This window comes from Bufo gargarizans, chromosome 10 (assembly GCF_014858855.1).
Source record: "Bufo gargarizans isolate SCDJY-AF-19 chromosome 10, ASM1485885v1, whole genome shotgun sequence".
NCBI lineage: Eukaryota > Metazoa > Chordata > Amphibia > Anura > Bufonidae > Bufo > Bufo gargarizans.
Genome location: NC_058089.1, coordinates 118006916 through 118027417, shown reverse-complemented (window position 1 = coordinate 118027417; position 20502 = coordinate 118006916). Strand labels below are relative to the sequence as shown.

The 20502-nt window shown below is 47.1% G+C and overlaps 1 protein-coding gene across 1 annotated transcript in view; it reads right to left on the bottom strand.

Moving 5' to 3' along the window:
* LRP3 (LDL receptor related protein 3) overlaps positions 1 to 20502 on the bottom strand; it is a 53606-nt gene that overhangs the window by 21244 nt on the left and 11860 nt on the right. Inside the window, exon 2 of the mRNA XM_044269840.1 lies at positions 11118 to 11165. Within this exon, the coding sequence (XP_044125775.1) occupies positions 11118 to 11165 (48 nt within the window). The remainder of the gene's footprint in view (positions 1 to 11117; positions 11166 to 20502) is intronic.

Below are 20502 nucleotides of genomic sequence, written 5' to 3'. Positions count from 1 at the left end.
GGAAAACTGCCAGAAGCCAACCTTACTATGGATTACGCCCAGAGAGAAGGAAGCACTGAATATTTATCCAGATGTTTGACAACCAAGGATGTGCTAGACTGAAATAGAAAGGTAAACGCACGTTTATGGCAACAGACTTTACTGCAAATGGAAAGGGTAAATTGCGTCCGGTGAGGACAAAAACCATCCTCTTTGCCACCACTCCCTTCCTCTCGAGCTCTAGGCACCGCGGCTGCCCTGTGGCCCGAAGCACTGCACTAGCACACTCCCTACTCCCTACTCTCATGCAGCATCAACCATAGGTTGCTCAGCTAAACTCCCTAGTGCTGGCATCAGCAAGACCTCTTGAAAACTGCGATGAAGAAGACAAAGAATAATAACTAGATATAACACTGATTTCACAGTTCACATTACTGCTGTGCAAGTGATGGCAAATACAAGAAGAAAATCAGCATGGTTTCAGCCTAGCCCTGGTATTCCCAGAGGTCCGTATACCTTGTCTTGCTATTACAGCTTTGGGAACGAGCTGCAGGTCTCCTGAGACACTACTGGAGTGAAGAATTGCTAGCTGTAGATTGAAACCAGGATGTACTCAGACAGCAGAGCACCATATGGGCCCCAATGCTTTAGAAAAGGATAGGGCAGCCATCTTAACAGCCTCTCAAACTCAGCCCTAAATATACAATCTGATACCTAGGGTATTGGGCAATGGCACAGGATGCACATACAATGCATTCGGAAAGTCTTCAGACCCTTTTTACTTTTTTCACATTTTTTATTGATATAAATCATGTTCCAAGGCATAAATTAAAAGGTACAGTGACCATTGCAAAGAGACAAAATGAACACAATTTTCATTATTTTTACATAACTCTCTCCCCTCCCCCCCTTTCCCCTTCTGGATGTCATCACTACTTTAGCAACGATATCTATCGACATCCAGAGTTTGCCGTTGCTCTCAATTTGCCTAAAGTCACTCTAAAAACTACATAACACTCAAGCCATAACTCTGCCCCCTTTTCCCTGCTCCCAGCATGAGGGCATGCCTGGGCTTCTTCCTGCAAGAGTGACGCCCCTCTGGGCACCTTACTGGCTCATTTGCATACCAAATAAACTGGATTTTCAGAAGATAGAAAACATTTATTGCTGGAACAAAGGCACATCTAGAAATAAGGTACTAAGTGCTATTAGGCTATAGCTTTACTTCAATAGCGATTACCCTGGTGACAGATTTCCTTTAAAGGGGCAGGTGTCACGCCCTGCCTTGTGGGTGGTTTGAGGAGATCTGTCAGAATTGCTGCACGTGACTCGACCTGATAGTTTGTTTGTTGTGGGTTTGAGCAAGGTTCTACCTTCTCCCAGGTGGTGTTCTTTTGGTGATTAGTGAAGCTATTTGTACCTTCCATTTTCCCTATAGCCTTTGCAGGTTATAGTTCTACCTTGTGTGAGCTTTGGATGCTTGGTGGATCGTCTGCTCCTTCTCGTATCAGATAAGTATTTTCCCTTCTCTTTTCCCTTTTGGTTTCTGTTTTGTCTAGGCCTCTAGTGGGGACGCTAGCGCCTTCGGTGGTAGAAGGCGCTGGGTGTCTCTTACCCTTTTTCCCTATTGCTGAGGGTCTGTTTAGTGTGTTATAGTCTTAGGCACGGGGACATGTGTATATCTACCATTGAGGTATGCACATGGGCTTAGCAGCCTAGGGAAAGTGTGTCAGGGATTGCTAGGAGGTGATCTAGTTTTTTTCCTAGCTTGTAGGTCCAAGTCCGTTGTTTAGTTTGTCTTTCAGTTTGCTGTTCCCTTCCCTACCTATCGTGGCATTATAACCTGCCATACCGTAATTTTTTTGCAAAATGGAGACTATTGATGCTTTGGTTGATCGCATGCAGGGATTGTCTTTGGAGGTAGCTGACCTCCGCAATTCGGTTGCACAGTGTCAGAGTACTTCGGCGTCTGGTGCCGCCGGTGGAAACCAGGTCTGCCTGGAACCTAAGGTCGCTCTCCCTGATGGGGAAGTGATAACTTTGTCTGGTTCAGGGAGTCCTGTAAATTGTATTTTCGTCTGCGTCCAATTTCATCTGGAGACAAAAACCAGAGAGAGTAGGGATTATTATTTCTCTGCTAAAAGGTGACGCTCAGTCCTGGGCTTTTTCTCTGCCGACCTGTTCTCAGTCCCTGAAGCGATTGCCAAGAGACAACAGTATGCGTGCACTCATCCAACGGCGCAGAAGCTGAATATGCTCCTGGCCAAGTTGCTGGTGCTGCAGTCTCTTCCTTTCCAAGTACCTTTCAGAGAACTGATGGCTTGTGCCGAACCGATGTGGAAAGTCCCAAGCTGTCACTTCTTTGCCAAAAAGGCAGTTCCAGCCCTGCACACATATGTAGAACAGAAGGTGGGCCACTCCTTGAGCCTGTCGGTGTCTGCCAAAGTGCACGGCAGCGCCGACGTATGGAGCTGTAACTACGGTCAGGGACAATACATGTCCTTTACGGTCCACTGGTGTCATGGAACCATGAACCAGACGTACAACAGAGATAGGTGGAATAAGAAGGCTTTATTGAAAATCAAGCCGTAGCTAAAGTCCAAACGGATGGCTAAACTGAAGCAGGGTCTTGCGTAGACGGAGGTCAGGAACCAGGAGGGTAGTCAGACGTAGCCAGGATCAGGAACCAACGGGGTAGTCAGACGAAGCCAGGATCGGGAACCAACGGGGTAGTCAGACGAGGCCAGGATCAGGAACCAGAAGCAGCAGCAGTCTTTGAAGCATGTGCACACAGGAGGACCAAGCAAGGAACTGAAGCCACAGACCTTCTATATATGAGCTAGGCATCCAGCTCCTCCCAGTGGGAAGGAGGAGCCGCAGGGTGGGAGGCTACAAGAAACCCAGAAACCAAGATGGCCGCCAGCACATGTCAAACGAAGGAGAACAGTGAGAAGGTAAGACCATGACAGTACCTCCCCCTCAAGGGCCCCTCCTCCGCGGAGTAAGGAACGGTTTCAGAGGGAAGCGTGCGTGGAAGGCTCGGAGCAACGCAGGAGCATGGACATCTGTGGAGGGAACCCAGGAACGCTCCTCTGGACCATAACCACGCCAATGGACCAAAAACTGCAACCGACCGCGGACCAGGCGTGAGTCCAGGATATTGCTCACCTCATATTCCTCACGATTGCCCACTTGGACCGGACGGGGCCGAGGAACCGAGGAAGTGAAACGATTACACACCAATGGCTTCAACAGGGAGACATGAAACACGTTGGAGATCCGCATGCCAGGAGGAAGCGCAAGGGCATAGGCTACCGGGTTTACCCTGTGAAGCACTCGGAAGGGACCAACAAAGCGAGGCGCCAGCTTGGGAGTGGGCACTCGAAGGTTGAGGTTGCGGGTGGACAACCATACACGGTCTCCGACCTGGTAGGAAGGAGCGGGCGCTCGTCTGCGATTAGCCTGGAGTCTCTGGCGTTGCGCAGAGACCTCAAGGGACCTCTGGATCTGTACCCAAGAAGTACGTAGGACGGAAAGGTGATCCTCCACAGCCGGAGTATCCTAGGGAGAGAATACCTCCGGTAACACGGCAGGTTGGAACCCATAATTGGCCATGAAGGGAGACGTCCCAGAGGAAGAGTTCACCGCCGTGTTCCTGGCAAACTCAGCCCAAGGCAGGAGGTCAACCCAATTGTCTTGGTGATCGGAGACATAGCAACGAAGGAATTGCTCCAAGGCCTGATTGGATCGTTCTGCGGCCCCATTGGACTGAGGGTGGTAGGCCGAGGAGAAAGAGAGATGAATCCCCAACTGGGAGCAAAAGGCGCGCCAGAACCTGGACACAAACTGACTCCCCCGATCCGACACAATCTCCTTGGGCAAACCGTGCAACCGGAAGACCTCCCTGGCAAAAATCGAGGCCAACTCTTGTGCAGAGGGTAACTTCTTGAGAGGAACACAGTGGCACATTTTGGAAAACCGATCCACAATCATGAGAATGACCGTATGGCCTCGGGATGCAGGAAGGTCCACAATGAAATCCATCCCCAGGTGTGACCATGGACGCTCCCCGGTGGCTATGGGTTGCAAAAGGCCCAACGGAAGGTGCCGAGGGGACTTACTCTGGGCACAAACGGAGCATGCCGCTACATATGCGGCGATGTCGGAACGTAGAGAAGGCCACCAGAACAGACGTGAAACCGCCCAGGACAGCTGATTCTTTCCAGGGTGCCCCGCGGCCTTGGAGTTATGGTAGGTTCGCAACAACCGAGTGCGCAACTCCTCAGGCACAAAACATCTGCCGTTGGGTCTCCCAGAGGGAGCACCAGATTGAGCCGCCAAAATCTGCTCACCCAGAGGAGAGGTCAGGCTGGTGCGAATAGCAGCCAGGATCTGATTCGGGGGTATGACCGTAGTCGGAATCGACTCCTCCCCGGACAGCTCGGAGTACTGCCGTGATAAGGCATCCGCTCTGATGTTCTTGGAGCCGGGTAGGTAGGAGACCACGTAATTAAAACGTGACAAGAACAGAGCCCATCTGGCCTGACGTGGTGTCAATCTCTTGGCCTCAGAGAGGTAGGTCAGATTCTTGTGGTCCGTCAGGATGAGAACCGGAACCACGAGCCCTCGAGCAAGTGCCTCCATTCTTTAAGGGCCTGCACGATGGCCAATAACTCCCTGTCACCAATCTAATAGTTGCACTCCGCGGAAGACAGTTTCCGGGAGTAAAACCCACAAGGAAGCAGAGGACCCTCTGGTGTTCTACGCTGAGACAGGAGGGCGCCTACTCCCGTCTCAGACGCGTCCACCTCGAGGACAAAAGGCAACCCAGGGTTGGGATGCGACAGAATCGGAGCCGACACAAAGGCGGACTTTAGAGCCTCAAAGGCTCGGATGGCCTCGAGCGGCCAGACCTTAGGATTACTGCCCTTCCTGGTCAGATCCGTGAGAGGCTTGGCTAGCATGGAAAAGTCCCTGATGAACTTCCGATAATAATTGGCGAAGCCCAAAAAGCGCTGCAGGGCACGAAGCCCACTGGGCTGGGGCCACTGTAAGACAGCCGAAACCTTCTCAGGATCCATGGAGAACCCCTCAGCGGAAATGATGTAACCTAAGAAGGTTACCTGGGATCGGTGAAATTCGCATTTCTCAAGCTTACCGAACAGCTTGTTCTCTCGTAAGCGTTGCAACACTCGTCTGACATCCAGAATGTGGGCCTCCATGGATGCAGAATATACCAAGATGTCATCCAAATAGACCACCACACACTGCTGCAACAGGTCACGGAAAACATCGTTGATGAATTCCTGGAAGACTGCGGGCGCATTGCACAACCCAAAGGGCATAACCAAGGATTCATAATGACCGGTCCTGGTGTTAAACGCGGTCTTCCACTCATCGCCCGCCTTGATCCTTACCAGGTTATATGCCGCCCTCAGGTCGAGTTTGGTAAAGACCGTGGCCCCTTTGAGGCGATCGAACAGCTCGGAAATCAAGGGTATCGGGTAAGCGTTCTTGATCGTGATGCGATTGAGACCCCTGTAGTCGATGCAAGGCCTCAACTCACCGCCCTTCTTTTTCACAAAGAAAAATCCAGCCCCTGCCGGGGACGAGGATTTGCGAATGTGTCCGCGTGAAAGCGCCTCCCTCACGTACTCCTCCATGGCCTCATTCTCCGCTACCGACAGTGGATAGACTTTGCCACGAGGAGGAACGGCACCAGATTGTAACTCTATGGCACAATCGTATGGGCGGTGCGGAGGTAGGGCAACCGCACGCACCTTATCGAATACATCCCGGTACTCCTCGTATTCAGGAGGCAACAGAGAGTCCGAGGAAGTACACAGCAACTTGACAGGCCCATGGATGCAACTAGCCCCACACTGCGGTGACCACGAGAGGATCTCGGCCGATCTCCAATCGAAAGTCGGATTATGCTTCTGGAGCCAGGGGTACCCCAAGACCACCGAGTAGTGTGGAGACGAAATAACCTGGAGACAGACCGACTCTCTGTGAACGGCACCAATGGCCATCCCCACTGGAAGGGTCTCCTGAGTCACGTGTGGCGGCAGAAGGGGTCTGCCGTCTATCGCCTCAAGAGCCAGTGGGGAACCTCGAGGCTGCAGAGGAATGGAATTGGCGGCGGCGAACACACTATCAATGAACAAGCCACCAGCACCAGAGTCCACCAACGCCTGGGTCGTCACCGAGCCCCCGACCCAGGAGAGGACAACAGTAATCAGTGGTTTGTCAACACGGGAAACCGGGGACGAGGAGACTCCACCCAAGATCTGCCCCCGACAGGATCTCAGGTGCGAGCGTTTCCCGGACGGTTCGGGCATGCCAACCGAAAATGCCCACCGAGACCACAGTACATGCATCGGCCCTCGCGTCTCCGGAGTACCCTCTCCCCCTCGGACAGGCGAGCAACCCCCAGCTGCATGGGTTGACCCCCAGACCAGTCATCCCCAGGAGGCGTGGGAGGAGAGGGAGGCACGGGTGGGACAGCAAACGTAGGCGCCAATCTGTTAGAAGGCCTCCGCAGGCTCTCCTTAAAGGAAGGTCTCTCCCTGAGTCTGGTGTCAATCAAAATCAGGAAAGAAATAAGGGACTCGAGCTCCACTGGTAGGTCCTTGGCTGCAATCTCATCCTTCAAGGCATCCGAGAGACCATGAGAGAAAGCAGCGACCAGAGCCTCATTATTCCAGCCCACCTCTGCTGCCAGGGTACGAAACTCAATGGCGTATTCAGCTACGGATCGTGAACCCTGTCTGATGGACATAAGGAGCTTCGCAGCAGAGGCAGCACGAGCCGGCACATCGAATACCTTCCGAAGAGAAGCAACAAAACCGGAAAACTCGGCAACCACCGGATTGTTGTTCTCCCATAAAGGGCTGGCCCAGGCCAAGGCCTTGTCCGAGAGCAGCGAGATCAAGAAGCCCACCTTTGATCTCTCAGTAGGAAAGGCATGTGGCAGCAACTCGAAATAAATGGCCACCTGGTTGAGGAAACCTCGGCACTGAGTTGGCTCTCCCCCAAAGCGCTGTGGAAGGGGGGCAGAACCGGTCATACCCCGAAACACCGCAGGTGCAGCAACAGGTGTCGGGGTAGACTCTGGCGCAACAACCGGAGCGGCAGTAGGAGCGGGCCCAGGAGCGACAACCGACCCATCGGCAACGGAAGCTAAATGAGCCGTGCGTTCAAGCAGGGTTTGTAACGCCACAGCGAACCGACCCAACAGGTGATCCTGCTGATCAAGTCTGGCAACCAGCGTAGGTAGCGAGGATGGCCCTGTACCGTCAGAATTCATGGCTTGGTCCTAATGTCATGGAACCATGAACCAGACGTACAACAGAGATAGGTGGAATAAGAAGGCTTTATTGAAAATCAAGCCGTAGCTAAAGTCCAAACGGATGGCTAAACTGAAGCAGGGTCTTGCGTAGACGGAGGTCAGGAACCAGGAGGGTAGTCAGACGTAGCCAGGATCAGGAACCAACGGGGTAGTCAGACGAAGCCAGGATCGGGAACCAACGGGGTAGTCAGACGAGGCCAGGATCAGGAACCAGAAGCAGCAGCAGTCTTTGAAGCATGTGCACACAGGAGGACCAAGCAAGGAACTGAAGCCACAGACCTTCTATATATATGAGCTAGACATCCAGCTCCTCCCAGTGGGAAGGAGGAGCCGCAGGGTGGGAGGCTACAAGAAACCCAGAAACCAAGATGGCCGCCAGCACATGTCAAACGAAGGAGAACAGTGAGAAGGTAAGACCATGACAACTGGGTGAATGTGGTTCCTGCACAGCCACACCAGCAACTTGGCCAGGTGACGCCGCTTATGCCTCCATGTTCTCACGCAGGTGGTCCTGCGACAATGTCCGTCTCTGCCTCCTCATCCTCCACCGTGTCCTCAGCCTCCACTGCAGGGACAATTCACAGTGCCCCTCCAACATACCACATGTGCAGGGCACGACGGTGTCACGCTGTTCTGCACCTCGTTTGCCTGGGCGAACGGAGTCACACAGGGGAGGAACTGCTCCGTGTCCTTCATCGAGAAATCGAATCCTGGCTTTCTCTGTGACAACTGAAAATCGGAAACATGGTGACCGACCATGGAAAGAACATGGTGTCGGTGCTGTGTCAAGGAGGGCTGAGCTATGCACCCTGCATGGCACACGTGTTCAATCTGGTTGTCAAGCGGTTCCTGAAGTCTTCCACCCATCTGCAATACATCCTAAAATGGCCAGGAAACTTTGTATGCACTTCAGCACCCTGAAAGCACATCCTCCTTGAGCTGCAGCGGCAGAACGGCATCCCCCAACACAGGCTGATATGCAATGTTTCCACCCATTGGAATTCCACCCTCCATATGTTGGACCGACTATACGAACAGAGAAAGGCCATAAACGATTTCTTGATGATCCAAGCGGACAGGAGTACTCCCCTGGGTAACTTCGATGTCAGCCAGTGGCAGCTCATGCGTGACACCTGCCATTTGCTCAGGCCCTTTGAGGAGGCCACGTTCTTTGTCAGGACTACGGGATGAACAACGTCATTCCACTGCTTCATATCCTGGAACAGATGCTGGTAAATCTGGCAGGTCAGGGGACTGGAGATGTGGCGCCTAGATCTCATGGGCACATGTGGGGCCTGAACTGGAGGAGGAGGAGCACAAGCAATGTGTAGCGAAATGGGTGGTTTTTCTACACAGTTGACAGGAGAGGAGGAGCAGGAGCAGCCAGAGAAGCTACAGGGCGATGAGGAAGACGAGGCAGAGGACCCAGACACACCGTGGCAGTATGCAGTGGAGATGGAGGCAGGGAGTCCCTCCGAGTCACTTGCACAAATGGCCCGATGCATGCTCACTTGCTTACGCAATGACAGCTGAATTGTCACCATTCAGCAGGGGGATGACTTCTGGCTCTCCACCATGTTGGACTCTCGCTACCAGTCCGAAATGGGGGCCTTTTTTTACACCCGCTGAGAGGGAGGACAAACTGAACTACTATAGAGACATCCTATGTAGACAGTTGGCCGCTGCCTATCTGCGCTATCGTCCATCCTCTCGCAGGTCTGACCAGGGGGTCCTCTGCACTCACGTTCCTCTGCCATGGCTGCTGTGGCAGGGTGGGGTGGCAGGAGCAGTACCAGCTCCATCAGCAGCAGCCTGAGTCTAGAGTCGCTGATGAGCAGCTTTCTTCACCCGCCCAGTGAAGAAACTACTCACCAGCAGCAGCTAGACCTGGAGCAGGACCTGAACCAGCAGGTGGTGGCATACTTGGACAGCACCCTGCCACCCCACAATGAAGATCCACTGGACAACTGGGCAGCCAAACTGGATTTGTGGCCACAAATGGCAGAGCTTGCCCTGGAAAAGCTGTCCTGCCTGGACAGAGCACAGAATTTGTGCTGTATTTGAGGAGATTAACCATAATACTGTAGTTACTTGTCACTGTAACTGTGGAATTTTATAGGAGAACAAAACATCTAATAACCTTATAAGGTAAAGGGGCAAATTCAGGCCGAATACAGGTGAAACTCGGTGAAAAATTTATGCAAACTCGAATATTGTGCAAAAGTTCATTTATTTCAGTAATGCAACTTAAAAGGTGAAACTAATATATGAGACTCATTACATGCAAAGTGAGATATTTCAAGCCTTTATTTGTTATAATTTGGATGATTATGGCTTACAGCTTATGAAATTCACAATCTCAGAAAATTTTAATATTGTGAAAAGGTTGAATATTCTAGGCTCACAGTGTCACACTCTAGTCAGCTAATTAATCCATAACACCTGCAGGGTTCCTGAGCCTTTAAATTGTCTCTCACTCTGGTTCAGTAGGAATCACAATCATGGGAAAGACTGCTGACCTGAAACCATCATTGACACCGTCCATAAGGAGGGAAAGCCTCAAAAGGTAATTGCAAAATAAGTTGGATGTTCCCAAAGTGCTGTATCAAAGCACATTAATAGAAAGTTATGTGGAAGGGACAAGTGTGGAAGACAAAGGTGCGCAAGCAGCAGGGATGACCGCAGCCTGGAGAGGATGGTCAGGAAAAGGCCATTCAAAAGTGTTGGGGACTTTCACAAGGAGTGGACCGAGGCTGGAGTTAGTGCATCAAGAGCCACCACACACAGACGGATCCTGGACATGGGCTTCAAATGTCGTATTCCTCTCGTCAAGCCTCTCCTGAACAACAATGTCAGAAGTGTCTTACCTGGGCTAAAGAAAAAAAAAAGAACTGGTCTGTTGCTCAGTGGTCTAAAGTCCTCTTTTCTGATGACAGCAACTTTTGCATCTCATTTAGAAACCAAGGACCCAGAGTCTGGAGGAAGAATGGAGAGGCACACAATGCAAGATGCTTGAAGTCCAGTGTGAAGTTTCCACAGTCTGTGTTGATTTGGGGAGCCATGTCATCTGCTGATGTTGGTCCACTGTGCTTCATTAAGTCCAGAGTCAACCAGGAGATTTTGGAGCACTTCATGCTTCCTTCCGCAGACGAGCTTTATGGAGATGGTGACTTCGTTTTCCAGCAGGACTTGGCACCTGCCCACACTGCCAAAAGTACCAAAACCTGGTTCAATGACCATTGGATTACTGTGCTTGATTGGCCAGCAAACTCGCCTGACCTGAACCCTATAGAGAATCTATGTGGCATTGCCAAGAGAAACTTAAGAGACATGAGACCGAACAATGCAGAAGAGCTGAAGGCTGGAAGCATCGTGGTCCTCCATAACATCACAGCAGTGCCATAGGCTGATAGCATCCAGGCCACGCCGCATTGAGGCAGTAATTGATGCAAAAGGGGCCCAAACCAAGTACTGAGTACATATGCGTCATTATAATTTTCAGAGGTCCTACATTTTTCTATTTAACATCCTTTTTTTTTATTGATTTCATGTAATATTCTAATTTTCTGAGATTGTGAATTTGGGGTTTTCATAAACTGTAAGCCATAATCATCCAAATTATAACAAATAAAGGCTTGAAATATCTTGCTTTGCATGTGAGTCTATCTCATATGTTTACCTTTTAAGTTGCATTACTGAAATAAATGAACTTTTGCACAATATTCAAATTTTTCAAGTTTCACCTGTACTTTATAATTTGTGTTCAGGTAAACAATAATTGCCTTACCTGTAAAAGGGAATGTGGTATCTACCCATCCAGGAGTAAGTGCATTAACTAGAAGAAAAAATACAGATGATCCAACATCATTATAATCATTATGATAATAAAAAAAACAATAGTATAGAAATTTCCATATGTACAACAATATAACTACTATAATACCGCTCCTATGTACAAGAATATAACTACTATAATACTGCTCCTATGTACAAGAATATAACTACTATAATACTGCCTCCTATGTACAAGAATATAACTACTATAATACTGCTCCTATGTACAAGAATATAACTACTATAATACTGCTCCTATGTACAAGAATATAACTACTATAATACTGCTCCTATGTACAAGAATATAACTACTATAATACTGCTCCTATGTACAAGAATATAACTACTATAATACTGCTCCTATGTACAAGAATATAACTACTATAATACTGCCCCTGTACAAGAATATAACTGCTATAATACTGCCTCCTATGTACAAGAATATAACTACTATAATACTGCTCTTATGTACAAGAATATAACTACTATAATACTGCCTCCTATATACAAGAATATAACTACTATAATACTGCTCCTATGTACAAGAATATAACTACTATAATACTGCTCCTATGTACAAGAATATAACTACTATAATACTGCTTCTATGTACAAGAATATAACTACTATAATACTGCTCCTATGTACAAGAATATAACTACTATAATACTGCTCCTATGTACAAGAATATAACTACTATAATACTGCTCCTATGTACAAGAATATAACTACTATAATACTGCTCCTATGTACAAGAATATAACTACTATAATACTGCTTCTATGTACAAGAATATAACTACTATAATACTGCCCCCTATGTACAAGAATATAACTACTATAATACTGCCTCCTATGTACAAGAATATAACTACTATAATACTGCTCCTATGTACAAGAATATAACTACTATAATACTGCTCCTATGTACAAGAATATAACTACTATAATACTGCCTCCTATGTACAAGAATATAACTACTATAATACTGCCTCCTATGTACAAGAATATAACTACTATAATACTGCTCCTACGTACAAGAATATAACTACTATAATACCGCCTCCTATGTACAAGAATATAACTACTATAATACTGCTCCTATGTACAAGAATATAACTACTATAATGCTGCCTCCTATGTACAAGAATATAACTACTATAATACTGCCTCCTATGTACGAGAATATAACTACTATAATGCTGCCTCCTATGTACAAGAATATAACTACTATAATACTGCTTCTATGTACAAGAATATAACTACTATAATACTGCTCCTATGTACAAGAATATAACTACTATAATACTGCTCCTATGTACAGTAATGTGGATCTGTCCATATAGAAGTATTGCCCAGTAACAGTAGCATTACAGAATCACTAAGGTCACACTGATGCCATCAATTGCCATGAAAATAAGCATAAATGCCATATGTCACTGATACAAATCTCTGTGTAGGGCATGACAGGATTATGATTATGGTTGCTAAAAATGGGACTTTAAGCCAATGTTATTATTAGGATGGAAAATATCACACAGGAGGAGGACGTGCATTTTTACAGAAACCAAATATAATATGTGACTCAATATAAGTTCAAACATTCAAGATTTGATAAAGCTGTACAGCAAAAGCTATAATTCACTGCATACAAAACATGTAGTAATACACTACTTACAAAAAGTTAGGGATATTTGGCTTGTGGGTGAAATTTCAGAATGAACCTAAAATGTACTCTAACCTTTGGAGGTGAACGTAATGTGATCTTCTCTAAACTTTTGCATTCACATGCCCAACTGTTTCAGAAGTTTTCTCACAACTTGCTGTTCTCTAACAAGGAGCTTAACAGCAAAATTCACAATAGGTGTTTGATCCATGAATCACCTAATAGATTTCTTAGTTAAATTAGAATTGGTATTTAAGCAGTCCTCCTCATCATGATGTTCACATTTTAACATCATGAGACCAAGACGACACCTAACAATTGATCAACAGTACCTCGCCATTGCCAGGCTTCAAGCAGGATGTTCAGACGGAAGTGGCCATTGAGCTTAGAGTGTTGCATCGAGGTGGCATCATTAGGGAATGGCTGCTGGAGACTGGGTGACCTCAAATGGAGTGGCCTGCACTTTCTCCCATTGCAAACCTATGGGATCAGCTAAGTCACCGTATAGAAGCTCGTAACTCTGTACCTCAGAACCTCAATGACATAAAGGCCGCCCTTCTAGAAGAGTGGGATGCCATGCCTCAGCATACAATAAGTTGACTTGTGAACAGCATGAGATGTCGTTGTCAAGCTGGACTTGATGCTGAAAGCCACATGACAAGTTTTTGATACATTGGAATTTTTTTGTGAGGATATACCCACCACTGGGGTTGGCTTTTGTTTAAAAAAATAGTTTGAGATGAGGAAATCACCATTGCATCCTTTTACTTAAATGCCCTACTTTCATGATATAATATCACTGTAGCGTGAACTTTTTACGTTTTCCATAAATTTCACCCAACTTTTTGTGAGTAGTCCATTATGTAAACATTGGGTCATAATATAGGAATTCTTAACCACACCAAAATCAAACGAGTGCCACAGTGTGAGAACCAGCCTGCGGGAGAATGGTGCACATATTTTGTAGCAAAATGCAGTGCATATCAGCATCCTGGTATGAGTCCTCTCCATTATGTGCCTGAGCTCAGGAGTCCTCTCAATACAATTTACAGCTTCAGAATGCCAGTGAGTATAAGGATAAAAATTACATAAATGGACTTGGCATCACTTACACTATACACTGCTTACTCTAGTTTGGGGTTATTTCGAACCTGACAGAATCCCTTTAAGGACTTATGCACACAGACCTATTTTTCATCCAGGTGCCTTCAATGACCGATTCATTTCTATGGTGTCAAGAACACATCCATATTATATTTTTTTTGCAGATCCGTGAGGCATTCTGCAAATTCTAGAACATGTCCTATTTTTGTCCGTAGCATGGACGAGAATACTTCTTTCTAGTGATGAGAGTGATAAAAATGTGCAATGCACACCAGAGGACCAAAGTATGGGCACGTCCATGTGCATAAGAGTATGTTCACATGATGGATTTCGACCGTGTCAGAATCCACCGGGTCTCCCATGGCAGAAACCACAGCATTTTCTGCAATGGTTTTTAATTTTAAATTGTGCGGTCCCTCTCTCAGGTGGTCAGGATAACCCCATGTGAAAAATCTTCGGCTGCATGAACTGCGACGTCCCATTCAAAACAGTTGGGGAGCAGTATTAGCTCAGATTCAGAGCAGTTTTTGGTGCCGAATCTGTGCTAAAGCCCACACCAAAAATTCTCCATGTGAACATACCCTAAAAGTTTTATTATCAATAAATATAAGTAATAATGGTCGCTTTTTCATGTTATTCAACAGACCACTGCTCATTGAGAGGTCATATCTAGAGTATGTGACTGGTCCCCATTACTCACAGGTTCAGCCATTTTTGACATTGGTGGGAACAGCCATCCACCCTGACATATAGAGGGAATGTAGGCAGGACAGGTGGTGGGCCAGCCGTCTCTCTTATTCCACCCTGCTCCTGTCACGGTAGGTGAGGGAAGGGAAGCAAACCAAATACAACAAAAGCAACAAAACACCAGGTTAGGCCCCAAAGCTAGGGAACAGGGAAAGGTCACCACCTGACAATCCCTGAGCCTTTCCCTGACTGCTGACAACACGAGCAAATCCTTAGGGTGGAAGTGCTCATGCGCTGGAATCTAAACCTATGAAACTGAAATAAACCCTCAGCTAGGGAGCTGGAGATAATACAACCGGTTCCTAGCGCAAGGTGCAGGAACCAGCGTCTTCCTGAGGCCTAGTCAGAACAAACAACAAAAAAAGGAAAGATCAAGACTTAGCTTAAGACGGACGGGGAGCAGGAGATCCACCAAACACCAGCTGAGAACTCCAGAAGCAAATATAAACCGCAAGGGCTATAGTGAGAGGCGGGTATAAATAGCACCACTAAATAGCTAATGAGCAGAACCTGTGGAGAGGTGGGATCCTGCCCAAAACCACAACAAAGAGAAACAGAACAATCTGTCAGATAGACTCACGAGTAGCAAGTCTGTCAGATCTTCTCAGGCCTCTCACTGGGCAGGGTGTGACAGCTCCGTTTTTAAATTTAATTAGAGGACCCAAAGGCTGATCTCCAGAATCCATCTCTACATCCAGTCAATAAATATTCAGCGATCTGCTCACAAAGTGAGCTAATTCTTCCCATCAATGGGATAATGATCACTCTGAATTCGTTTCTCAACAGATGAAGAATACGAGAAGATGGGAGCGAGAAGCTGTCTCAATATTGACTTTAGAGGATTGCCAGCAAGGAGACACTTGCCAGATTGCCGCAGGATTTCGAGCAACTCTTGTTCTATTGCTGCATGAGAGATGTCTGGGCCCACCTGCAAAAGTGGAAGCAGCTGGGGCGCGAGGTGGGGGAAGATGTCAGGAGTGGAGACTGAATGGGGATTTGCATAATGATAAAAGACACCACAAGGCGAAAAACACAAACGCCTCTCCACTGGCTCCAGGTGCCAATGTGATACCATCAAAATAACAGACTTTTTAATTCTGTTCTTGGGCAGTGTGAATGTTTAACTATTACAGTTCTGGTGGCGCAAACACACATTTGCTGACGCAAGAGCAGTGGCGTAACGATCGAGAGCACATGGGGTGTCACGGATGGTGTTACAGAAAACTAGAAGACACAAATGAAGATCCGACTGACTTAGAAACATAGAATGTGTCGGCAGATAAGAACCATTTGGCCCATCTAGTCTGCCCAATATACTAAATACTATGGATAGCCCCTGGCCCTATCTTATATGAAGGATAGCCTTATGCCTATCCCATGCATGCTTAAACTCCTCCACTGTATTTGCAGCTACCACTTCTGCAGGAAGGCTATTCCATGCATCCACTACTCTCTCAGTAAAGTAATACTTCCTGATATTACTTTTAAACCTTTGCCCCGCTAAGGCCTCTTTCACACTTGTGTTGTCCGGATCCGGCGTGTACTCCACTTGCCCGAGGTACACGCCGGATCCGGAAAAACGCAAGTGAACTGAAAGCATTTGAAGACGGATCCGTCTTCAAAATGCTTTCAGTTTTACTATGGCACCCAGGACGCTATTAAAGTCCTGGTTGCCATAGTAGGAGCGGGGAGCGGCATACTTACAGTCCGCGCGGCTCCCGGGGCGCTCCAGAATGACGTCAGAGCGCCCCATGCGCATGGATGACGTGCCATGCGATCACGTCATCCATGTGCTTAGGGCGCCCTGACGTCACTCTGGAGCGCGCCGGGAGCCGCACAGACGGTAAGTATACTGCTCCCCCGCTCCCCGCTACACTTCACCATGGCTGCCAGGACTTTAGCGTCCCGGCAGCCATGGTAACCATTGAGAAAAAGCTAAACGTCGTATCCGGCAATGCGCCGAAACGACGTTTAGCTTAAGGCCGGATCCGGATCAATGCCTTTCAATGGACATTAATTCCGGATCCGGCCTTGCGGCAAGTGTTCAGGATTTTTGGCCGGAGCAAAAAGCGCAGCATGCTGCGGTATTTTCTCCGGCCAAAAAACGTTCCGTTACGGAACTGAAGACATCCTGATGCATCCTGAACGGATTTCACTCCATTCAGAATGCATTAGGATAATCCTGATCAGGATTCTTCCGGCATAGAGCCCCGACAACGGAACTCAGGATGCCGGAAGACAAGAACGCAAGTGTGAAAGAGCCCTAATTTAAAACTATGTCCTCTTGTAGCAGTTTTTCTTCTTTTAAATATTCTCTCCTCTTTTACCTTGATCCAAAACTAAGGAACAAAAGGGTAAGCCCTGTAACAGCCCTAGCTCTCTCCCTTACTGCTCTCAGCCTATGCAAAAATCTCAATGGTAGAAAATTGCATACCCTCGTTCCTCAACTGTATGACACCTGAACACCCTATAATAGTGAGGGGACACGACCACCGGCTCCCTACACTTAATACGTAGGGAGTCAGGGTCACCTAGGATCAAGCCCACAGGAAAACATAAATAAAGAAACAGACTTATCTTGTGGATGCAGCAGTAACAGCTTCTAGCATCAGCACACTCCAGGAAGTTGTATAAACCGCAAGGTAAGGCAGTATGAGGAGGAGATATATAGGGAGGCAATCACTGCTAATAGATGACAGCTGGGAGAGGGAGGAGAGATGTCAAAACTAAAGCAAAACAAAAGAAGATCATGCAGAAGGTACTGAAGAACGTCTAACAGAACTTCTCAAAGATCTGGTGGTGACATGGGGTCCGACTGGGTCTAGCAGGGACAGGGGTCCGTCCAGAATCTCCATGAATGCGCTAAACAAAAGTATGGCAAAACCATTGGCTCTCTGCCCAGCCATTTTCTCAGGGTGTTTTAAAAGGATTTTCTGACATTTTATCCTATCCTCTGAATAGGTCATCAGTATCTGATTGGTGGGGGTCCGACACCCGGGAACTCCACTAATTAGCTGTTTGAGAAGGCACCGGTGCTCTTGTGAGCACTACGGCCTTCTCTCAGCTCACCAAGCACAGCACTGTACATTGTAAAGGCTCATGCACACAAACGTATGGGTTCCGTTTCTGTATCGCAGACTGCATATGTGGATCTGCAATAAACGGACACCGCTCCGTGGGCATTCACTTGTATGACTCCGCAAATCCCGAGATGCGGAATGGAAGCAAGGAACGGAACCCACAGAGGCACTACGGAGTGCTTCTGTGGGGTTCCGTTCCGTACTTCCGTTCTGCAAAATGATAGAACATGTCTTATCTTTTTGCGGAACAGAGGGATGCGGACCCATTCAAAGTGTGGTGTCCAATGCACGGAACGGAACACATAAGTTCGTGTGAATGAGCCCTAAAGCAGCTGTGCTTGGTATCTCAGCTCAACCCTATTCAGTTCTATGGAGCTGAGCTGCTCCTAGGCCGCGTGATCAATGAACACAGCTTAGGTCACATGGCCTAGGAAAAGCTGTGATAAGGCCGCCACGAACGCTTGCAGCTGCCTTCTCGAGCGGCTGATCAGCGACAGTCCCGGGTCCCACCAGTCAGATACTGATGACCTATTCAGAGGATAGGTCATCAGTAGTAAAATCTCAGAAAACCCCTTTAAGCCTGTTACCTAACAGAGGCCGGGAGCACATGGGAGGAAGTCAGGTGGCACAATAATGTCACTGCATCCTGCCACCTGTGCCAGGCCATGGGCATCTAGGCAGGGGAAGTTGACCGGGCCTAGCATTCATAATGAGAATTGGGTTAATTGATTTAGTTTTTTTATATTAATTAATTCAAAATGTAGCATGAAGGGGTACAAATGGGGCATAAAATGGGCAATTAGTCTTGTAGGGGGATAACATTTTGCATAGGTGCACAGGGGGTATATTATTATTACATGATGGCACAAAAGGGCCATCATTATTGCATAGGGCACAAAGCAGGACATTATTATTGTACAGGAGCACAAAGGTGGCATTGTTACTTTGTGGGGCACAAAAGGGGGTATTATTACAGTGTAGTACAGGGGGGGATTGACATTATTACCATCTGAGGTACTACTACGGATAAGAAGTGTTGAGGTAAGGAAGATACTAGAAAGTAATGAGCCAAAGATGCATTTGCTTTAAACTGTGCAGAAATATATTGTGGCTGGAAGAAGTCTTCATGGATGTCTGGTCCAGATGGAGAAGAAAGGGGAAAGTGAACAACTCCTATCAGAGATGTCACCTGTAAGTCACTGGATATAACCGTACTATAATCACTTAAAAAGCCTGTAAAGCACTGCATAGAACTGGTAATTACCAAAATACTGTCAGCGTATGGTGGTAATTTTGATCTTAGTACAGTGGTCAGTATGGTGGTTGCATATCCAAGCAACGTGGACATTGCTGCACAAGAGAGTTGTATGTTTCAATCATGCAATATATTATAATAATATAATATACATAATATACATTACATGACATTACATGACGTTTCATAACACAGCGTCCACATACTTCTACTGTACCTATAATCTTTAAAAAAAAAATTGGGACATGCCCCAAAATGATAGTATGGAGTTCTCTCTGAGAAACATCTCTGCATGTCAGAACATGTATTGCCTACAAGTCTGCAATACGTGTACAAGGACCGTGAAGATGACCTATTCCACACATACACACAGATGTCTCCACAGGTGTTGCAATGTTATCATGAAATTACAAGGACAGCACAAGTACAGATTGTGATGGTGTCAAGCAGCAGCTAAAAGAGGCCTCCGGCGCTCCAGCTGTGGTAAAACTACGACTTCCAAGATGTACTTGCTTGGCTGTTCTCAGAACTCCATAGAAATGAATGGAGCATGCTGGAAGTTGTAGTTTCACCACAGCTGAAGTGCCAAAGGTTAGCCATCACTGTTCTAGGTCCACCAACACTAGCACTGTAGCAGCCATAGCAGTACCCGAGACCATAGCCAGCTGAAGGATGGGCTGCTTTAACTGGCTCTATCTCAGGCTATATAGCAGCTAGAGGTATGAGCAAAGTCTTGTTTTAAAGCTGATACTCTAAGTGGTGCTAGTTATTATACAGATGGGAATAGGGCTTTAGAGACTGGGTCATAAGTGAGATTTGCAAGTAATACCTGCAGATATCATTCCCAATCTGGCTTCCAAAGATTCTATTTCTGGGTGTATTGTTAAGGTCTTGTTTTAATGCTTAAAACACCTTTGTCAGCTTTAAAACAAGACATGGCTCACATCTCTAGCTGCCTTTGACAGAGGAGATTAAAGCAGTCTCCACCTTTAGATGGCTATGGTCTCAGTCAGCATAAAGGAGGAGAGAGAGTGCTCACAGACTGTACAGAGAGGATAGAGACAGACATACATACTCCTCTCCCTGTGTAAGTGCTGTACATGGACCCCAAAGGAAGGAGTAGCATGGACTTTATTCTCTCCCCCAATCAATCACAGAAAAGGAGTGAAAGGATTAATGCTTGGATAACGGCGTAAAATAAGTTGCAACAAACACTTGCACCCCACTCACACTGTCCCTTTTACACTGTCCCTTTTACACTGTCCCTATCCCTGTCCTGTCCTTGTTCGATGAAATGCGCTATTACTGTACAAAAGTAGTAATAGGCAAAAAAGCTACACATATTTGGTATCACTGTGAGGCCCCTTTCACACGGGCGTTACGGGAAAAGGTGCGGGTGCGTTGCGGGAACATGCGCAATTTTTTCGTGCAAGTCCAAAACATTGTAATGCGTTTTGCACTCGCGTGAGAAAAATCGCGCATGTTTG